Genomic DNA, 18,611 nt, shown 5'->3' with positions numbered 1-18,611 from the left:
TTATTGAGTGAAAAATGTGGAGCAGTCACGCTGTGACTGATAACTCTTTTTTTCCTCTTCATCTTACAAATCAGCAAAAAAAAAATCATCTCTGTCAAACTTCCTGAAATGAGTGATTGTATTGACTGATCAAGATTTGTGGTTTCTCTTGGAGTGTACACCATTCCCTTCCTCAACCCTAGGAAAGGTTTTATTTCCATTCATGTGTAACAGAGCTCTGCCTAGAGAGGCCATGTGGGCTGGGAGAGGGAGGATCTGTGCCTTGTGGTTACAGTACATTCCCCACCCCCCCATCCTATTGATAAATATTTCTTTCTGATATGTAGCTGGTGTACTGATGCTTCCTGCATATAAACTGTAAAATGCTTTGAGATGAACCCTATTACAGTATTCCCATACAATATACTCTTCCATGTCTATGCATTGTCTGCTGTGTTTTTGCTAATGGAGGTGTTCAGAAGCATGGCAAACAAGCTTTCTCACCAAACTTTCACCATTTTAGTGGCATGTTGTGATGTGAATCAGAATTACAGGAGGACTGTCCGCTTCCCTGTGAAATAAAGGGGAAGATGAGGAACATGTTAGCAATAATGGCCCAGATGAAGATGTCTTAACATTTTTAGTCCTTTGATCATGTTCACTCTGGGTAACCCTGGATTTGTGCAATTAGAGTTCCAAGTAAGCAAACATGTCCTTTTCTTCAAGATTGATCTGTGAGCCCATTTCTGCTGCTGTTCCTATCACTGTACTCTGCACTGGTTAGACCACACCTTGAGTACTGTGTTCAGTTCTGGGCCCCCCAGTTTAGGAGGGACATTGAGATGCTTGAGCGTGTCCAGAGAAGGGCGACGAGGCTGGGGAGGGGCCTGGAACACAAACTCTATGAGGAGAGGCTGAGGGAGCTGGGATTGGTTAGCCTGGAGAAGAGGAGGCTCAGGGGAGACCTCATTGCTGTCTACAACTACCTGAAGGGTGGTTGTAGCCAGGAGGAGGTTGCTCTCTTCTCTCAGGTGGCCAGCACCAGAACGAGAGGACACAGCCTCAAGCTATGCCAGGGGAAATTTAGGCTGGAGGTGAGGAGAAAGTTCTTCACTGAGAGAGTCATTGGACACTGGAATGGGCTGCCCGGGGAGGTGGTGGAGTCGCCGTCCCTGGAGCTGTTCAAGGCAGGACTGGACGTGGCACTTGGTGCCATGGTCTAGCCTTGAGCTCTGTGGTAAAGGGTTGGACTTGATGATCTGTGAGGTCTCTTCCAACCTTGGTGATACTGTGATACTGTGTGATACTGCCCTGTCTGCTTATGCTCGTTCTCCCATTCTAGCTGCCTCTCTTTTACCTCATTGTCTCAATGCAGACAGAAGAGAAGTGAGCTGATAAACAGAGAGGTTTAAGGTACATGGAGTTGGTTTCTTTCTGTCAAAACCTGGCAATGGTCATAGGAACTATCACCATAAGGCTGCTGGTAACCATGGAGCAAGTTATAGCTGTGAACTAGCATTTCTTATGATGTATACTCTGCCCTTAAAATGACATGGTTGGCAGGTGGTGGTAGGACTGCAAAGAGATGCCAAATGAGGAGGTAAGTTTTTTTTCAGAAAGTAACTCTGTTGTGTGGGAGGGAATAAATGAACTACAAGGGGTGAGAGTAAAGCCTCAGGTTACAAAACATCTGGAGCTGAAATATCTGAATTACCAAAAATGCTTTGGGTTTTCTGTTTTTAATTTTCAAATTATTTTCAGGCATCACCTATCTTGGCAGGAATTGCAGGTGTGGATTTGTGGACATGGCCAGACCATTCACCATCACTGGTGACATGTTGGGAGTGCAAATTTGGTTTTGTTATCGACTTGGAACTATGGTGATTTGTCTGAAACTTCCACATTGTTGAAGACTATTTACTACTTAACAGTGGTGAATGTGGCAATTTTTTACAAGCTGCTGATATGCAGTGTCATGGTTAGATGTCTGCAGGTCCAGGGAGTGGTTCAGAATATGTTCTTCCACAGGCAAATTAGTGCCTTGTCCTGATCAGTAGTCCAAATCCAGTACCATCCACTTTTCTAGAAGCTAGGCTTTTGCCCTTAAGATATGTATAGGTATGCTCAATAGGAGGTTTATTCATGCTTCTAAAATCCATTTGTGCTAATGATCCAGTGAGTCATCAAACCCATTAGCATGGCTTGGCTTCATTTTTCTTCTCCTGAAGTTCATTTTTGCTTTTTATTTTTTCTAATTTAAGAGAAATGTTGCATTAATTGGCTGGCATGAGGGAAAGCTCCTTACTGGTATGCTGGTCCTTGGGAGTAGCTATGTCCCAGGTCATAGCATGATTGCCTTGATTGTTTCTAGTTTTCATATAGAGTGACAAGATGACAAGTAGAAATAGCAGTAGTGAGGATATTCACTCTAAGGGCTGCCTATCTTCATCAGTTAAATATTGATGTCTCTCTTAGAGCTGACTTGTAATTTATGTATATATTTTTAATTGAAGGTAAGGTACAATGATGTTCAGTGTAGTGGGATGGCTGATTGTTACTGTATGGATAAGTAGTTCCTGATACTCAAGTGACTCTCAAGACCGAGCAACAGCATGTGGTGTTGGGTTAGCTGGCCTTGAAATGATCCAAGAACACTGTGGTGCTATCTGTGTATGGTACCCAAGGAAGAGATTATGTGGTTATTTCTGTGTTTAAATGTTTCCCTTACAGTCCCATCGGTGCAATCAGCACACCTAGGGAGAATAATTCATTTCAAATTTGATGCTTTAACCGCTAAATCATCATCTCCAGCTGGCACTGAAATAAAGTGATTTGCATCATCTACATCAGCAGGGAAGTGTCACCTTTTGTTAAAAAAAGAACCACCGACACACAGACTTAATTATCTATTCAGAGTGCAAGCTAGCAGCTCAAATGTAGTGGCTTTTCTCCAAAACCCAACCAGATATTTAAAGAGGCATGAGCAAAAATCACGCGTCTCTGAAAACTTATCAGTAAGTTCTAAAGATAGAGAAAAATGATCTTTTTTTGAAAAATGGCTTGTTTCATCTTATGTTATCTTTATATAATTGGGGTTTCTGGTTATCCTCTTGACAGTTTTTGCCTGTCTTAGTAATCCATCTGAGAAAAGCATCTTTTTAATAAAGGAGCAAATTGTTGTGTCAAAGCTACAGATGCCAGGTAGCTTCTGGTCTTTGAGCCCACCTAATGTGGTGGGATAAATTTTCTCTCCTTACACAGAAACATTGTAAAAGCAATCATTCTTGGTCAAATACTTTTGCTTCTTGTCAGTCAATCCACGAGTTAAAAGGGTTTGATACAGAATTTCTAAGATGTTGTTAGGTCAAATGGCACTGGAAAATGCTGTTGAACAGCTCCTTGTAACAAATTGGAGTCATACAAAAGGCTGCAGTTTTAGTCGAGGATGTTCAAAGTCTGTGCTGGAGTCACAAACAGAAACTGTGCAGCGTGCTTGCTCTTGCTGCTGCTGGGGCTGTCTCTGAGCAGCCCTGGCTGCAGGGCATGATCCTATCCCACCCTGACATTCAAACGTTGTGACATCCATCGCACTCCCTTGCGCCGTGGTCCGGTCGTGCTTGTGGCACTCCTTTCCAGGACAGCGCTTTGAACTGAGCAGCATGACTATCTAATCCATGTCCAGCTGCAGGCCAGAATCCCACCTGGATGTTTGGCTCATTTCGTTTTTAGCAGAAATGTTAATATTGTCCCCTATTAACAGGCATCAAGTGGGATGCGTCAGTATTGTAGGTGACGGATGATATGTCCTGTGTCCAGGAGCCCTTTGCCACCGCTGAGCCAAACCACTGCCACCTGGACTCCCTTTATTTCTGGTCGGAGCTGCTGCTCCTCTTTGCCTGGTGCAACCCAGGTGGTGTTGGAGGAGGAGAGGCTGCTGGTTTATTCAGGCAGTGATGCTGGTATTGTGGGCGGGAGCAACTCTTTCTTTTTTTTTGCTCTCCTCTCCCGTATTTTTTTTCCTCTCGTGTCTTTCTCGTCTCCTTGCCCTCCCTCTTCTCTCCCGCACTTCGACTTTGCTGTCTCTGCACTGCAGAGATCTCCCGGCTAGCCAGGAGAGCAGTTGCGCTCGGCCGCCCGGGGGTTCGGCCATGTCCCGCGTCCCACCACCCTAGGGCGAGCTTTCGGGTACGGCTGGCAGCGAGCTCCCGGCGGGGCGGCGGGCCGGGGTTGCCATGCGGCAGGACAGGCTCACAGGCTCGCTGCGGCGAGGAGGACGATGTCTGAAGCGGCAGAGCTCGGGTGGCGGCGTAGGCACCATCCTCAGCAACGTCCTCAAGAAGCGCAACTGCATCTCCCGGACGGCGCCGCGCCTTCTCTGCACCTTGGAGCCAGGTAACTCGCTCCCGGCTCGGAGGCTGCAATCCGCTCCCGCTTGGCGGCTGCAATCCCGTAAGCGGCTTAACAGGGAAGGGGGGGGAGCGGCCGGGACCCGGGATGCCGCGTTCCTGCAGGGGCGGCTCGGCTCGGCAGACGCGGACGGAGGGCGATGGGGGCCGCGGGTACGCGCGGGGGACGGAGGGTGGGCTGCGCCCCAGGGCGGTGGCCGCTAGCACGGGCCCCAGGCAAATGGCCGAGTCTCGGTGGCTGCAGCTGCAGCACTGAGAGCCTCGACAGGGCCTGGCCTGCTGAGGCTCCGCGGCCTGAGGTGCGGAGGGATCTGCGGAGCTCGGGGGCTGGGGCGATGGGGGTCTTGCCCGGGTCCAGCCAGCCTCGGGCGCCGCGGAGAGGAGCGGGGCCTGCGGAGTCGCCCCGGGATGGGGGAAGGGGCAGAGCCACCGGCGCGGGAGCCAGGCCGGCCCCAGGCGAGAAGCTGACAGCGTACGCGGGCCCTGTAGAAGGCAGTACGCTTTCCCCGGGAGCACCTCTTGTCCAAACCCGGCAGCTCCCGACTCCGTTTTTTAGCTCGCCCGTCTCCTTGACCCGCTCCTCCCGCCCAGCGTCTCCGCCTCTCAGCGCTTTTGTGCCGTTTGGCTGTGCCCAGTCCCCGCTGCCCTTCTCCGCTCCCCCCGCGCCGGCGCCGCTGGTTTCTGCCCGTCTCCCCGCGTCGCACCCGCATTGTCGAGCCGCCGGGCCCCAGCGATCCCCCCTTAGTCTTAGCAGACCTCTCCTACTGAACCTGGTAACTCTTGGCTTGCCGGAGCCCACTCCTCCCGCCCTGCCTTTGTCTGCGGTAGGGTGTTGTCTAAACTGGCAACCATGCCATCCCGAAGGGGAAGGCGAGGCGAGGCAGCGCATCTGCGGCTGCTGTTTAATGCGTCGTGCTCCAGTACAAATATCTTGTAGGGAACAGGTGGTGAGCCAACAGTGTGCATTTGCTTCGGGGAGGTGAACTCTCGGCAGAAACACTGATGGGTGGTCATTACTGAATGCTAGATTCTAGTTGCCTGCGTTAAATATTTGGGTAATTTGGAGATTTGGAAATTTAGGTTCAGTTTACCGTGTTAGAACCATTGCTTGTAGGTATCATGTTGATCCTTTGTCTCATCCTAGGCGTCTACAAAACACGAAAGCCTGAGGTGTACTCAAACATTGAGGGATGCATAGCGATTTGTGAGATTCAGTCTCCCATTGTATTAGCTGGGTGTGCATCAGGCATACAATGCTGACTGCTGCTGTGTTTTGAGAGGAGCTTTGGATTCTGTTCTTAGTATGATCTCACATATATTCTGGTATAGGTTTATAGTGTTGCTGTTATCGAGGAGACATCCTGACTCATAATTGTCCCACCTCCCTGTGTCTACAGTAGTCTTCTAATATCTCAGGTCGAAGTGTTAATCTGGATAACTGCATTCTTTTGCTTACACTCCCACAAAGACCAGGGGAGGTGGTCAGAGGCGTAACCATGAATGCCATGTCTAAAAGGTAGAAATCCCCCTGGGTTGAGATTTCCATACTGTTCATATGTAAGTAAATACAATGGCATCATTCAGGGTGCACAATTCCATAAAATGACCAAGATGGGGCACCTAATGTGCCCTTAAAAATAATCTGAATGAAGTTTCCTTCAGGGTTTCTTAGTGTCTGATCCCTTCAGATTTTCTTAGTGTCTGTTTGTATTGTGAAGTTTCTGCAGACTGTGGATTTTAGATGTGCCTTGATACGTCCCAATGAACCCTGACAAAAGTGATTTTGTACTCTTATTTATCATTTTGCAGATTAAAGCCAACATGTAGAGATAAATTACAAGACCAGGCTAAGAATTTTCCTGAAACAATGAGGATCAGTATGGTGGAAGTTTATGTTTCCACTTTTCCCCCCAAGTTTGGACTCCTGCTGCCAGCAAAGGTGCTTTGGGCCTTTTTCCACGTTTGTTTTCCATGAAATATTTACTGGCTTTCCGTGGGAGAGGATTCAGCAGCAGCTTTTAAGTACAGCCAAGAATCTGCAGTGATGTGTTTTGCAAGTTTGAAGCTATGGATTTATAGCTCACATGTGTGCATCAGAACTGGTCACCTTCCTGTGCTTTTTCTGGTTTAGTATTTCATAGAATCAGTCAGGGTTGGAAGGGACCACAAAGGTCATCTAGTTCCAACCCCCCTGCCATGGGCAGGGACACCTTACCCTAGATCAGGCTGTTCAGAGCCTCATCCAACCTGGCCTTAAATTTATGAGAAAAAATCCCAGACTTTGCCTCATCCTTTTGAATAATGTTTCTGAGAAGTGGGAATTGGATTCTTTTGCTCACATACTGGACTGACCACAACATATTTCTCTCCTCTTTTGGCTCTTTCTGTGGTCCTGCACTACATTTTGATCATGGAGTAGAAGACTTGCTAGGGTTTGTGAATGAATCCAGGAGTATGATCTACCCTCTTACAGCCTTTTGTTGTCAGAAGACATATGTTTTACATGGAAAAGCTAATGAGACTTGGTTTTGTGGGATTCAATCTTTCTCTCTTTTTTTCACTTTCATTTTTAGAAGTAGCTTTTCTGCAGTGGTTTCTGGTGACCTGGCTGCAAGGGCATTGAACAGGCCTTCATTCTCTTATCCTTCAGAAATGTGGTTGGTGCCAAACATGTATACCTTCATGTGTGCTTGTATTTGTGGCACTAATAATCCATATCTGTTCCAAATGTATTCCTGCTTACACAAGTGAGTATGTATGAAGCATCAGTTGAAAATGTATGAACTGGAGGTGACGCTTCATCTGTCAAATGACACTGTATCCTTGCAGTCCTGGTGTAAAAAGGGCTGAGTTTTACTCTCAGCACATGCAGTATGTAGTTCATTTCTGCCAGGCTGTTCATGCAGAGGAGCTGGGAGGAAAAGTTCCCATAAGGGCCCAAGGGTCCTTGCTGCAAATAGCAAGTGTTTACATAATAGAGAGGAACGTAGTCCAGAGATGGAGGACTAAGGGAAGAAGAAAATCTGGTGAAAATATGTGCTGATGATCTGTCAAAGAGATGTATGAGTGCGAGGTACTGAGGGAGGGAGAAAATATTGGGGAATCTAAGTTAGTTTGTGGGGAGAAGGCAGTTGAAATTGAATGCAGAATTGAAGGAAATTGCTGGTAAGCTGTAGCAGATGATGCAAGCATAAGGGGGAGAAGACTGTATGTGGAAGAAGGCCCTGGGGAAAGGCTGGTGATGACCCAGGCAAATGTGAATAGGATGAAAATTACAGGACTGAGGCGGGGGTTGGGGGGAAGGAAAGGGTGCAGCACTGGGAGGTTTGTTAGAAAAAGGGTAACAATGGAGGTAGCATGGTTTGGGAAAAGAGATGTTGAAATAGGGGTAGGCATTAGTTCCTTGAAGCTCTAAAGTACAAGAATTCAGGGAGGAGTGCAGAAATTGCACATAGCAAAATGGCTTTTGTGCTAGAAATAAGTAACGTGCAATGAGATGCTGTGCTCAAAGATTACCAGTGGCCTTCCTGCAAGTGCCCAGGGAATTCCTGGGTGGGTATAGCTTTTCCTTGCTTGCTCTGTAGTGTTTGTGTTAGAGCTTTTCTTTGAATTTGCTTTCTTACTGTCTTTTATTGAAGAGTGTTGTAGCTTTATTGTTTTAGGAGATTCTTGAAGATGGATAGGAATGAGGAACCATTCATGTGTGGTCTGTGGCTCACTCTCCCTGGCTTTTCTTCCTCCCTATCACAAAACCATCACTATTTGATTTGTGAAAATATTTCTAGCTGGGGACAAATAAGGGGACACAGAGTCCATGACTTCTGCAAGAGATTATAGTACATGGTGTGACTGAGAGGTTTCTTGCTGCATTAAAGAACCTGATGTTACCATATGGTATTTATTCCCATTTCTAGTAATTTTTCCACTTGCCTTGTCTGCCATGATATAATAAACTTTTGTAGATGGAGGTTCAAGGAACTCATTTCAGTCTCATTTAATCAAGAAACACAGCTATCTGGGCCCCTGTGTGAGCTCCCTGGTCATGCTGTTCATGTCAAATAATGAATATGTATTGCCTTACTTTGAGGTTATGTTGCCTGTGTGCTTGATCTTTTGCAGACTTGGCTGTCTCTGTTTGCATCTTTCTTATGAAGCTTGTAAGTGAGAGAAGTTGTTAGTGGGATCTTTAAATCTTAGAAAACCATTAGGTGACTAATAATGCACTGCCAAGATGGAAATGCATACATTATTATTTTGGAAGGTTATTGCTTCTTTGGTACAGGGCAGTGTTAGACTACATGTCAACATCTGTTGCCTTAACAAAATGCATTCTTGGTCAAGCTATCTTTTTCTGTGTATTCTGGATATTAGGATTTTCCACTACTTGTCACTAGATTGCTTGGGAATGAAACTTAACTTTTTGCATTTACAGCAAATGTGATGCAATTGCATCTTAGTAGGTTACCAGCATTGTTGCATTGTTTTGAATTACTATGAAGAGATTTATCTGCTTAGTGTCACAGAGTGATGTGGGAGAATACTACTAAAGAGATACTTCTAGGAATAACTGTTAATCCTTTAATGTTTGTCAAGACATTTCAATTACATGAGGTGTAATTATTTAGTTAGTTTTTTAATAGATCTGGCAAGCATGTCTTAGTTTTGAAGCAGAGAAAGGAAAGCACCAAGCCCCAGGCATCAGTGATGCCATTTGAAAGTGCTAAAGTACTAAACGTGAAATTTCTGTTCTTTCTCTTCCCTCATCCCACACCAAAAGAGGGGGAGCCTTGAAGGAGAAGGCTTTTTCTTTAAATAAATATTTATCAGGCAGTAAGGCTTTTAAATTACTTATCACTGCTTCAGTATGCAAAGGCTGAAAGGCATTTCACATTCTGTACCTAGCAAGTGCCACTACAGCTGGGGTTTTGGTCAGATATGCTGGCTTAGTCATCCAAAGCACTGAGTATTACTGGTTTATATACTTAAAACCTGGCAGGATTAAAATCTGTATTATCATAGAAACATTCCAGCTGGAAAAGACCCTCAAGATCACCAAATTCAACCAGTATCCCTACTTGACAAGGTTCGCCCTAAACCATACCTCCAGGCACCACATCCGAACAACTTTTACACACATCCAGGGTTGGTGAGCCAACCACCTCCTCGGACAGCCTATTCCAATGCCTGACCACTCTTTCATGTCCAACCTACCCAGCTGCAGCTTGAGGCCATTCCCTCTTGTTCTATTACCTGTGAGAAGAGACCAACACCATCCTCTCCACAAGATCCTTTCAAGTCACTGTAGACAGTGATGAAGTCTCCCATCAGCCTCCTCCTAGTCAAACTAAACAGCCTCCAGCTCCCTCAGTTGCTCCTCATAAGATCTATCCTCATGAAATTTATTCTATTTTAAATATATACAGCTATTAAAAATGTTTGTCTTAATATTCTAGAAAGAGAAGATGCTACATGTAGCATCATTTAAAATATGAAGTAATCCATCATACTAAATTGTGGAGGAAAAATAAAGAAAAGCTTTATTCTTTATGCCAGAGAATTTGAGAGAGGGGATGGGAGGTGATAGTGTTCAGCACCTGAGCTCTGGACAGCAGCATCTGAAGGACCAAAGAGTGGTGGTGCCTTCAAAATGTGTTCTTCCCCTACCTGCATGCTGCAGTGTCACAGCTAGGATCCAGTGCAGGCCCAGAGCTGAAGTCCTAGCATTTGAAGTAATACTGTGTTTTATAGACTGTTAGCAAGCATGCTTTATAACCATTAAGAAAGTCTAAGCTTAAATGAGAATAAGTACTGACCAAGTGTGCTTCATGTTCTGAGGAGTGATGAAAAATGTTATACTCTGAGCAATCAAATAATTTTAGCACCCCAAACTTACAAATTACATTTGAGCAATTAATGTCAAGAAGTTGAAACAGAAGGAAAGTGACTATATGTATATCATAGAACCATAGAATCAAGCAGGTTGGAAGAGACCTCCAAGATCATCCAGTCCAACCTAGCACCCAGCCCTAGCCAGTCAACTAGACCATGGCACTAAGTGCCTCAGCCGGTCTCTTCTTGAACACCCCCAGGGACAGTGACTCCACCACCTCCCTGGGCAGCCCATTCCAATGCCAATCACTCTCTCTGGGAAGAACTTCCTGCTGACATCCAGCCTAGACTTCCCCCAGCACAACTTTTTATATATATATACATATATATATAAACATTTCCCCCCCTCTGAATACATATAATGACTTGCAGTGTATAAATACAGTTTGTACAGTCATGAACTACATAACTTCTAGTGAAATGAGTTGTGCCAAACTGCATTATTGAAGAGAGTATTACTGCACCTTTACAATATTTTTGTCTTAATATGCTCCTTGAATCCACAGTAAGGACAAGAATTCAGAGAAGCAAGTTGAAATACATTTGTTGAAACAGGTAGCTGAATCTTTGTGTTCTTATTTAAATTGTGGCATTGTTTTGTTTTCCTTCTGAGATAAATGAAAGTAATGACCATGACTTTTAAATTTGTTTCTTAATTGTTTCCTTTTTTTGTTTCTAGGAGTTGATACAAAATTGAAATTCACTCTTGAACCATCTTTAGGTCAAAATGGTTTTCAGCAGGTAATTTGGTTAATTCTTTTTTTCCTCTGGAGTTTCTAAAGGACAGAGTTCTCTTCAGTCAGGGTGTTTGCTCTAGTTCAAAAGTGCATCTGGCATCATAATGTCAGCATGTTATTTACAGTTGCATCAAGAGGTGTTCTGCTAGTATTTGGAAAATGCAATAGGCTTTCAGTGTTTACTCAAGTGTCTCCTAGATCCATGTGTCCTAGAATATTGGGGTTTTGTTATATCATTAAATAAATCATCTGTGTTTTCTCCATGAGTGGATTAAACAGTTAAACTCTTAAGATGTGCAGTAAAACAAGATGAGTGTGTGTGTCTGCAGTGTTGTAAATGTTACTATACTGTCACATTAAACTAATGGTGGATTTTGTGTCCTTTTGGATGCTTTTACTTCTAGTGGCATGATGCACTCAAAGCAGTGGCCAGATTGCCGACAGGCATACCAAAGGAATGGAGGAGAAAGGTAGGTGGAGCTGTATGCTTTGCCGGGCGTGCTGCCTGTGGGCTTCTCAGGAGAGGTTAATGACATCAATAGTATCAGTGGTTTTTAAACAGACATTTGGATGCTTTAAGTTGGAGTTGTAGTGGAGATTTTTCCCACTTTACATACTTTATTTATAACCTTACAGGGCAGCTGGAAAGGGTAAGGACAGGTAAAAATGATGTTGTCAGTAGCTGGGCTCTTTCTGCTTGAGGCTCTGGTAAACTTCCTCTGATGCAGACATTATTGCTTCATGCTCTCAGTCTCAAGGAGTTGCATTGGTGAAGCTGCTCTCACCCATGTCCCCTGCAGCTGAAGTTCAGCTGAAAGGATCTCCAGTGTAGGTTGTCATATTTATGAAGATGAAGTTGACAGATGTTAGTGCTGACAAGAATGCCCCTAGGAACGTTTGATGGGGTAAAGGCAGACTGTTGGGAGTGATGTAGAGTGGTAGAGTATGCCATGTATGGGAAATTGCACTGTAGGCAATTGCACTGTTGGGAGTGCTGTAGGCAAGGCTCCAGGGGGATTTTGCTGAACTTGATTTCTTTCTTCAACAACATTTTGTGTTCCCTAGCCTAAAAAAAAAAGCATGTCTAATTCATTTTTCCTATAAAACTGAGTCACACAATCTCACCTTTAAAATGCAATTTTAATAAAAAAGAGGGGTTTACAGCTCTACAAAATTCATGTAGTTCCATACATTTTTGGTGCATCAGATTAATTTCCTTCCCCTGCTTTCTTTTTGCCATCTTTCCAAACCAAGGGGAAGGAAACAAAGGCTTATAATGACACTGTTTTCCTCAGACCACTGTGGCTGTATTTTTAATATACAATTCTATTATTATATTCATTGAAGAGCTCTTTTTCTTTGGTGAAATGTTCTTTTCCCATACTTCATTAAGTGTTTCAGACACTTTTCTGTGATATGTGAGTGGCAGAGGTCATAGAGTCACAGAACAAACCCCTAGAAGCTACCTGGTCCAAGCAAGGGCACCTACTACTGTTTGCCAGGGTGGATTTTGGGTATCTCCAATGAGTGCTTATTGTCTCTTGTCCTGTTATGGGGCACCACTGAGAGGAGCCTGACTTCATCCTCTGTGAATGCTCCCCTCAGGTATTTATGTGAATTGATGACATCCTCCATGAGCCTTCTCTTTTCCAGGCTGAATGGTCCAAACTCTCCCAGCCTTTCCTTAAAGGAGAAATGCTGCAGTGCCTTGATCCTCTTAGTGCCTCCTTGCTAGACTCTCTTCAGTAACTGTCTCTCTTGTACTGGGGAGCCAAGGACAGGACCCAGCACTCCAGATGTGTTTTAGTAGGGCTGAGAAGAGGGAGGGGAAGGATCACCTCTCTTGATCGCCGGGCAGTGCTCTGACTGATGCAATGCAGAAGGCTGTTGGCCTTCTTTACCACAAGGACAGGTTTCTGCCTCTTCATCAACTCGGTGTCTATCAGGACCCCCAGCTCCTTCACGCAGAGCTGCTTTCTGACTGTGCCTCCAGCACATATGGGTGCCTGGGGGTTTCTGCCCTAGGTGCAGGACTTTGCATTTCTTCTTGTTGAACTTCAGGAGGTTCTTGTCAGGCCATTTCTCCATTCTGTCAAAGTGCCCTTGGCCTTATTACATCCTTCCAGTTCTGGGTATGCTCTGCTTCTTCATCCAACTCTGATTTCTGTGTTACTATTGTGCTTATCTCTTTGTGTACTCATACATGACCACAGGATGCTAACCAAAGAAGTAGCATTCAGAGAAGGTATATCATCTTTTCACTGCCATTCCCTGTTGTTCCAGTAATACTAAGATTGATACTAAAATAAAGGAAACGTTTTGTGTTAGCACAGTGCTGATTGCCTCCTTTACTAGCAGCTGAAGGTGCAGACTGACATCTATATTACTGCTGTGACATGTGGCATTCGTTTTCTGGGTCTGAGAGAGATAAAGAATCCAGTCAAACAACAGTAGGGTGTCAGCAGTGCTAAAGTCTTCTGCAAGGCAGAACAGCGGCATTCCTTCGCACGGGTGGCTTTACAGAAGTATGGGGAGGGACATTTAAGTGCAGAAAGCATGTGATTCTGGGAGCTGTCTATAAATTCCCTCATCATACAACTAAGTGTTCAAATCTGTAGGAAGTGTCTGAATTGCTTTTCTCACTTGAGTGAGTTAACAGATGATACATAGCACACCCAATTTGCTGTCATGAGTTCTTTCCCTTTCCTGTGGAGAAACATCATTTGCTGTTACCTGTTGTCCTCCTGTGATCTGTAATGTGTCTTTCATGGCTTAGGAACTTTGCAAATGTTTTAAAAAGGTCCAGCCTTTGTCTCCCATACACAGTGCACAGATCTGTTCTGGTCATTATTAGACTTTAAAATTAATTAAAAGATTTCTTTTCAGAACTCCCTGTAGCAGCAAAGAGCCTTCTTGTAAGATGAAGTTACTCTGATCCAAGTGATTCTTTCAGATCATAGAATCAACCAGATTGGAAGAGACCTCCAAGATCATCCAGTCCAACCTAGCACCCAGCCCTAGCCAGTCAACTAGACCATGGCACTAAGTGCCTCATCCAGGCTTTTCTTGAACACCTCCAGAGATGTTGACTCCCTGGGCAGCCCATTCCAATGCCAATCACTCTCTCTGGGAAAAACTTCCTCCTAACATCCAGCCTAGACTTCCCCCAGCACAACTTGAGACCGTGTCCCCTTGTTCTGCTGCTGGTTGTCTGGGAGAAGAGACCAACCCCCACCTGGCTACAATTTCCCTCCAGGTAGTTGTAGACAGCAATGAGGTCCCCCCTGAGCCTCCTCTTCTCCAAGCTAAACAACCCCAGTTCCCTCAGCCTCTCCTCATAGGATTTGTGTCCAGGCCCCTCCCATTCAATTTGGTGGTGTCTGCAGATTGCTGACTGTGCCCTTGATCCCCTCATCTGGATCATTAATAAGGATATTAAACAGAACTGGACCAAATACCAAGCCCTGGCGGCTCCCAAAATGCTTAATACTAGAAGCTATTTCTTGTGCAACACTATCGGAAGTGATGTCTGGTAAAGAGAGGCACTTCTCTTATGGGGCTTCCAGGAGGTGAATCCATGTCTGAGTTTGAGGAAAGCCTGCAGCAGCATTACCTTTTTATGAAACTCCTTGTTGATATGGAGTGAGGCTGCCCAAACTGACCTTGCAGGAGAGTATACTTCTGTCTTGGGTGGCCCTGTGGGTTCAGTGTCTGATGCCAGACTTGCATCTCTGTAAGCCTGAGCACTTGGTGCTGTTTCTTTCCTTTCTGTTTTTGAGAGCAAGGAACAATTTCAATTGTAGAATGTTTCAGTGTTTTAGGTATAGTCCTCTTCTGCGTGTTTCAAGTCTTAGCAGATCACATATGGGTCAAGCTGATGAGCTTCATCTAAAAGCATATACATTGTTAATATTTTATCAGAGAAATAACTGCTTTTATTGACTTGCTTTGTGTATTTCTAGGTTTGGCTGACCCTAGCTGATCAGTACTTACACAGCATAGCCATCGACTGGGACAAAACCATGCGTTTCACATTCAATGAAAGAAGTAATCCTGATGATGACTCTATGGGCATCCAGATAGTAAAGGTAGCCAGCTAATTTGTTACTTTATTTCCTTTTTTTGATGAAAAGGTTTGGGTTTTTTTGGTTGGTTTGTTGGTTTCTTTGTTTTTTTTTTAATGGAATGTGGATTTGCTTTGTTCTCCGCAAATTCTTTGGCAACAAAAATGCATCTTAATTTTTGTTGGCCCACCAAAATAATTTCCTCAGCTTCTTTGATCCTTCTCTGCTGGTCTGGTTAGGGTTAGCAGGAAAAAAATACTAGTACTGTTTTGTTTTGGTTTTTTTCTTCTCAATTTCTACTACTTTATTTTAAAAGAAATACTGAAGTTTGATGAAGACAGAGGAACATTATTGTTGCTTTTTCCTCTTCTCTGTAAGTAAATGCAAATGTTTGCTTTAAAATATAGCAGTTGAGCATTTTTTCAGCTATTTTACAGAAACAAAACACTTTTCTCTGTGTATATTTCTCAACTAACTAACAGTATTTAAAGCAGTAGGGGCTTTTAGGGAAGAGCGTGTTAGATTTATATTGCTGTGGTGACTTTAGTCTGTTTACTTATTCAGAAGGAATTACTCTGTTTAGGAGAGATTGTGTTCTAAAGTCACCTTCATTAGAGTGTGAGGAGCAAAATATTTTGTGTTCCTGACTATTCCAGTTGTCATCCCCACTTGGTAGTTTCAGCATGTAGACACTACTCCCAGGCAACCAGCAATAGAACAAGGGGACACAGTCTCAAGTTGTGCCGGGGGAAGTACAGGCTGGATGTTAGGAGGAAGTTCTTCCCAGAGAGGGTGAGTGGCATTGGAATGGGCTGCCCAGGGAGGTGGTGGAGGCACCGTCTCTGGAGGTGTTCAAGAAAAGCCTGGATGAGGCACTTAGTACCATGGTCTGGTTGACTGGCTAGGGCTGGGTGCTAGGTTGGCCTGGATGATCTTGGAGGTCTCTTCCAACCTGGTTGATTCTATGGTTCTATGCTTATGAAATATTAAACATAAAGTCATAGAGTCATTTTGGTTGGAAGAGACCTTCTAGGACCATCAGGTCCAACTGGACATTGTAGTAAGTGCTTTGCCTTTCACTTACAAATCCTTTAAATCTCAAGGGCACTCTTACTGGAGTTTTTATGTTTTGAAAACTTAGTTGCCAAGTAGATCTTTTTTTACATGGACAAAAGCAGTTGTTCTGTTTTTTGTTGAGTTAAGCAGCTGTTGTGTCTCACCTCTTTGAAAGCTTGTTATCTATTGGTATCTTCTGTGACAACTTCACATGAGCATGTTTTAAGTAACCTGTTTTAATTAATAGCTTGCTGAACCTATTTCACTTCAGTAAGCAAAACGTTTACAGATTGGAAAAGAAACATTGTCATCAACTGTGGGAGTATGTATTGAGAGGGTGAGGGTGGAAAGAAAACTGGGACAGCCAGGAGAGCTGAAAGGAGAAGGAAAAGAAAGAGGTACCACTTCATTCCATTCCGTTATGCAGATTGGGTAGAAACAGAGTTCAAATATCTGCTTTTAGAGTTTATGTAGAGGATTATCTCAATTTTTGGGTTAACCAACCTCTTAATTCCTAGCAAAAATCTTGGCTGAGTGTTCATAATCCGAATATAACTGTCTACACTTCAACCCAGCATTGCTTTACTGAAGTTCAGCAGTGCGACAGCTCAGAGGGAATGGGGAGATGAAGAGAGACATAAAGGAAACTAAAGGATTAAAAGGAAAACAGTTGGAGAATTAAAGAAGTCTTAACTGCTTTAAAAATTCTGCATCATACTGGAAAATAACCAAGCAGGAGGAAATCTAGGGGCAGAGGGGAAGGCTGGGTTGACTCGTGGAAGAAACTACTCCTGTACTTCCCAGCTGCCTGTCACACCAGGGCAAAACTATCCCCATACTTCACAGTTACCTGCAGTACCAGGGCAGAAATACCCCTGTATTTCCCAGCTGTCTGTAGCACAGAGTTCCACAGCAAGTAGGAGGTGGTGGAGTCACCATCCTTGGAGGTATCCAAGAAAATTTGTGGACATAGATGTGGCAGGGTTAAAATTACCTCCAAATGAAAATCACCAGACCAACTCTGAAGGTTTGTAAGCAAAATGAAGCTATATGTTTACAGCAAGCTAAAATCTAAACACATAAAATACAGTGGATATGTACAAAATTTATTTACAATTTAGAAATGACACAAAGATCCCCCAGCTTGGACAGACTCAGAAGGGGCTAACAGCCACCACCTTCTCCCCCTGCCTCTTCCTGAGGAAACCAGGCCTTACTCAGCTAAGGTTAACACAGCCTTGCAAGATCAGCCAGTGTGGGTAGGAGACAGGAAGCAGCAGAGGCAAGAACAGTTTGTGCAACAAAATATATACTAGTCCAGCAAATGAATGAAATGGTGTAAACTTAACTATTATTTTTCTTCTATAATCAATCCTCTATTTTATTTACTTTCTATTAAAAATATCTAGAAAGCTCCTACTTCTTGTTTTTCATTTAGGGTTGGGCTAGAGTGTTAGCTCTAAACTACCACAAGTGGCCATGGTGGTCTTAGATTAAAAGTTGGGCTTGGTGATCTTAGGGGTCCTTTCTAACTGAAACAATTCCATGAGTCTATGAGAATGAACATATTTCCTGTCTGTTCTTGTCTTTTTTTCCCCTCCCCTCTCTGTTTTTAAAGGACCTTCACCGAACTGGTTGTAGTTCTTACTGTGGCCAGGAGGCAGAGCAAGATCGAGTGGTATTAAAACGCGTTTTGCTGGCGTATGCCAGGTGGAATAAATCTGTTGGCTACTGTCAAGGATTTAACATACTAGCTGCACTTATTCTGGAAGTAATGGAGGGCAATGAAGGGGATGCCTTGAAAGTGAGTAATTGTTTTTTGTTTCAGTGTTGAAAATTGCTTTTAATTAGTGCACTTTTAGTATAAAACAGCACATCAGATTTGTAGACAGCAGGACTCAAAGGAGTTAAACCAATCTGTATTTACAGATCATTTGTTCTCCTGCCTGAGATAAAATTAATAGTTTTAATGTTATCACTATTAACTTTTTTTTCAAACAAAAGCAAAGCATAATAAAAGAAAATTGGAAAGCTGCTCCTGACTTCAGCATAACTTATCCTCTAATACCGTATCTGCTTCCAAGCACCATGGGTAGCAGAACCCTTTAGGTTCCGCTATCCACCCTCTTGCATGGAGGAAGTTCTTCACAGAGATTTCCCATTGGAATGGGCTGCCCAGGCAGGTGGTGGAGGCACCATCCCTTGAGGTGTTGAAGAAAAGACTGGATGAGGCACTTAGTGCCATGGTCTAGTTGACTGGCTAAGGCTGGGTGCTGGGTTGGACTGGCTGATCTTGGAGGTCTCTTCCAACCTGGTTGATTCTATGATTCTAAAGAAGAAGCCTTGCAAGGACAAGTAGTACACAGTCACAAGCAGCTGGGCTATGTAAGGTCATGCACTTGAAAGTCCAGTGTCTGACAGCTATTTTTGTGGGGGTCTTCTGATGAAGAAGGGATTTGAAAAAAGAGTTGTCTGCTGAT

At 43.9% G+C, this 18,611-nt stretch overlaps 1 protein-coding gene across 3 annotated transcripts in view; it reads left to right on the top strand.

Annotated features, from left to right (window-relative positions):
- Positions 1-18,611, top strand: part of TBC1D30 (TBC1 domain family member 30) — a 51,721-nt gene that overhangs the window by 13,167 nt on the left and 19,943 nt on the right. For 2 of the 3 annotated variants that reach the window (XM_064141992.1, XM_064141994.1), the window contains 4 exons: positions 10,954-11,015; positions 11,416-11,481; positions 14,974-15,099; positions 17,750-17,935. In XM_064141992.1, the coding sequence (XP_063998062.1) occupies positions 10,954-11,015; positions 11,416-11,481; positions 14,974-15,099; positions 17,750-17,935 (440 nt within the window). Of the gene's footprint in view, positions 1-4,012; positions 4,372-10,953; positions 11,016-11,415; positions 11,482-14,973; positions 15,100-17,749; positions 17,936-18,611 lie in introns of those variants that run through there. The other variant, XM_064141993.1, reaches the window with a different exon arrangement.

Source organism: Pogoniulus pusillus, chromosome 4 (assembly GCF_015220805.1).
Source record: "Pogoniulus pusillus isolate bPogPus1 chromosome 4, bPogPus1.pri, whole genome shotgun sequence".
Classification (NCBI taxonomy): domain Eukaryota; kingdom Metazoa; phylum Chordata; class Aves; order Piciformes; family Lybiidae; genus Pogoniulus; species Pogoniulus pusillus.
The sequence above is the reverse complement of the archived record's forward strand: the minus strand, read 5'-3'. Positions and strand labels throughout refer to the sequence as shown.